Raw genomic sequence first — 3,596 nt, forward strand, 5'->3', positions numbered from 1 at the left:
GCAAAGGAATGCTGTGATATGCAAATGTGATATACCTTATAGCAGTTGGAATTGAATTCCATTTTAAAATCTGCATTCATGAAAAAGGGGCTAAGTACACATCCTATATACTAAAATCATATTATGCAAATTGACCGAATGGTGGAAAGACCAGTCGCTATGATACACACTGACCACCAGGGGGCAGATGCTCAATGCAGGAGCTGCCCCATGGTGGTCAGTGCGCTCCCACAGTGTCGCTCAGCCAGAAGTTGGGATCACAGCTGGCGGGCACAGCAGAGGTGGGGTGGTGGGAGCCTCTCCTGCCTCTGCTGTAGGTGGACATCCCTGAGGTGTCCTGAACTGCGAGAGGGCACAGGCCGGGCTGAGGCCACCGCCCCCCCCCCCCCCCCAACACCAGTGCACAAATCTCATGCACGGGCCTCCAGTATTGTGAATAAAAACAGAGCCAGCTAAGGGAATGACTTCTTTGACCAGGTAACCACATCATGGTAGAAAATATTTCAGAGAAAGAGAAGAAAATCAAGAGTTACTTACCCATAGGTTTGTCTCTTACATTTTGAGATGAAAATCACAAAACAAAACAAAAACAAAAAAGACATAATGGGCATTTCTTTAAAAAGTTATGTTATGGAATAGAAGAAACCTTAGTGATAGGCTGAATTCCCTATCACTCTCTCTCCCTCCCCTTCCCTTTAAACCCCTATTGCACCTCCCCCCCCTCCATCACCCCCTCCCTTCATTTCCCTTTCTTTCCGCTCCCCAGTCCTTCTCCCTCTGCCTCTCCCATTCTTTCCTTCCACCTCCCTCCCTGTAGTTATACCCTTGGGAGGTTCTACCTATCTCTCCATTGTTGTAAGAGGTGACTGAGATGGTTGTTGTAAGCATGCTGATTAAATAAGAGATAGTGGTGGGAGGAATTTTATGAGAAGCCTGTCATGGATGAAAGTCTTAATACCTCTGACCCTCATGAAATATGAGCGTTAATTTGCTGAGTAAGCTTCAGAAGAAAACCCGACAAAGTTTAATAAGAATAATTATTAATTAAAGGTAGTCTAAGTGTATCCTTTCTTTTATATCTTGCTTCAAATAAATTTACTTTGTAACCTTAACATTTAGAACAGAAGGTGTTTAACAAATATCTGTAGACTGAAAGATAAATAAATGTTTTCTCTTTTCAAGAGTAGGTGAACTTAAATGATTAGTGTTTAGTCAGCATTTACGTTAAGTGATTTGTTATTTTTTAAAAGCATAGATGGATTAATTGTGTGCCTTATATCCAATCTCTTTCAACTATCCACAAGTCCTAAAGGTAATCTAAAAGAGTTATACCTGGATAAACACCATCCCCCTTGTGGAATCTATTTGAACTACAGGTGTGGCATCTCAGGAGACCATAAGTGTCCTATGAGGGCAAGCCTGCCAGACCCAGCCTGTGAATGTAATCACTGTCACTCAAGGTGACAGAAGTGGGATTTAAAGAAGTAGGAGAAACAGAAGCCAAACATGGAAGAGCTAAACTCATGGAACAAGAAGTTCCTTGACAAAAAGTGAGGGGATCTGAGGCAAGAATGATGAAGAACAACCATTTGTATGTATGTATGTGTGACCCTTCCTTAGATATTACGGCCTTGATACCAGGAGATGCTTACAGCATTTTGTCCATGTTCAAGGGAGGACTCTTGGAGTTTATTATCAATGAGGAAGTTTACATAAAATAATCTCCTAATTTAGTTTGTATTAAAGACACTAGTAGTCAAGCCATTCAACTAGATATGTACTGTGGTATCTCATCATAATTGTAACTTCCATTTTCCTAATACAGTTTAACCTCTATTCTCGAAGTTGATTCATTCCAGAAAGTTGTTTGAGAAGCGATTTGTTTGAAAACTGAATCACTTTTCCCATTGGAAAGAATGTAATTTGAATTAATCCATTCTAGACCCCCAAATGTACTGTTTAATCTATAAACACTTCTTTCCTTAAATTTATCGAACCACCACCATTAGCCTTAAATGAATTTTTCATATATCACTGCCTCCAAAATGCTATCACCAGAAAACTGCTTTTCATTTATCCAACCAACAGTTTTTCTACCTATTCAATTGCCTGTGATTGTTGTTTTGTGAACACTTTCACACCCTCAGCAATATTTGCATTCTTGATGGTCTCTTTATGTTTTAAAATTGTGCTAATCTTTGACTTCTTCAGCAACAAAAGCATTCTCTCCTTTGTTGCCACAGAGACTCTTTGTCTTGCTGAGGTATCATAATGAAAGGGTTATTAGGTCGAAAACTGAAGCAGCCGAAACATTTTTTTTTTCCATCAACAACTTGATGGAGAACTGAATTGTTCCAGGTGGAAGACGCTGGAGAACTGAGGTTTGACTGTCTTTAATGATGCTTAACACCTTTTCATGTGCTTATTTGCCTTCTATATATCCTCTTTGGTAAAGTGTTTGTTCAAATATTTGGCAAATTTTTAAATTGGCTTGTTTTCTCACTGTTGGGTTTTCAAAGTTCTTTATGTATTCTGGATGCAAGTCCTTTGTTGGATATGTGCTTTGCAAACATTTTATCCCGGTCTGTGTTTATCTTTTCATTTTTCTTTTTTAATATATTTTTTTAAATTTATTGATTTCTTACTGAGAGGAAGGGGGAGGCATAGAGAGTTAGAAACATCGATGAGAGAGAAACATCAATCAGCTGCCTCCTGCAGACTCCCCACTGGGGATGTGCCCGCAACCAAGGTACATGCCCTTGACTGGAATCGAACCTGGGACCTTTCAGTCCGCAGGCCGACACTCTATCCACTGAGCCAAACCAGTCAGGGCAATCTTTTCATTTTTCTAACAAGGTCTTTCTTAGAGCAAAACCTTTTAAATTTGATGAAGTCCATCTTATCATGTTTTTGGTTTGTTTTTGTTTTTACATGTTGTGCTTTTGGGGTCAAATCCAAGAACTCTTTACAGAACCACGGGTCGTAAAGGGTTTCTCCTATGTTTTTTACTAAAAGTTTTACAGTTTTCTGTTTTACATTTAGATCTGTAATCCATTATGAGTTAATTTCTTAATTAAATGTGAGGTTTTGGTCAAGGTTTATTTACTACATATGAATATCCAATTGTTTCAACATCATTTGTTAAAAAGACTATCCTTCCTCCATTGAATTGCTTTGCATCTTTGTCAAAAATGAATTGGCCAGGACTTCCGGTCAAGATACTGACATAGGTAAATGCAGTACTTGCATCCTTCCATAACCATATCAAAATTACAACTAACCTACAGAACAACTATCATTCAAACTATGGTAGACAGACAGACATGAGCAGAGCAAGGAGGAAGGGCCAGGTACCAAAGGGCACCAGGGTGGAAAGCCCCAGGTGCCTAGCAAAGGACAATTGTAGGGTGGGACCTTGCCCCAGGGTGACCTTTCCTCCCCTAGCATATCCATGGTCAAGCGGTTTGGACATCTTGCCTTTTCCTCCCTAGATGTTGCATCTAGACCTCAGTTGTATTTCAGCTCCAGGCAGGCCAGAAAACCAGACAAGTGACCCCACAGCTGACCTCAGGACCAGCTGCATTGGATAATTTCTC

The 3,596-nt window shown here is 40.0% G+C and overlaps 1 protein-coding gene across 1 annotated transcript in view; it reads right to left on the reverse strand.

Annotated features, from left to right (window-relative positions):
* Positions 1 to 541, reverse strand: part of DGAT2L6 (diacylglycerol O-acyltransferase 2-like 6) — a 9,702-nt gene extending 9,161 nt beyond the window's left edge. The window contains exon 1 of the mRNA XM_006766596.2: positions 538 to 541. Coding sequence (XP_006766659.1) covers positions 538 to 541 — 4 coding nt within the window. The remainder of the gene's footprint in view (positions 1 to 537) is intronic.
* Positions 542 to 3,596: the final 3,055 nt, after the last annotated feature.

This window comes from Myotis davidii, unplaced genomic scaffold (assembly GCF_000327345.1).
Source record: "Myotis davidii unplaced genomic scaffold, ASM32734v1 scaffold1162, whole genome shotgun sequence".
Taxonomy (NCBI): Eukaryota; Metazoa; Chordata; class Mammalia; order Chiroptera; family Vespertilionidae; genus Myotis; species Myotis davidii.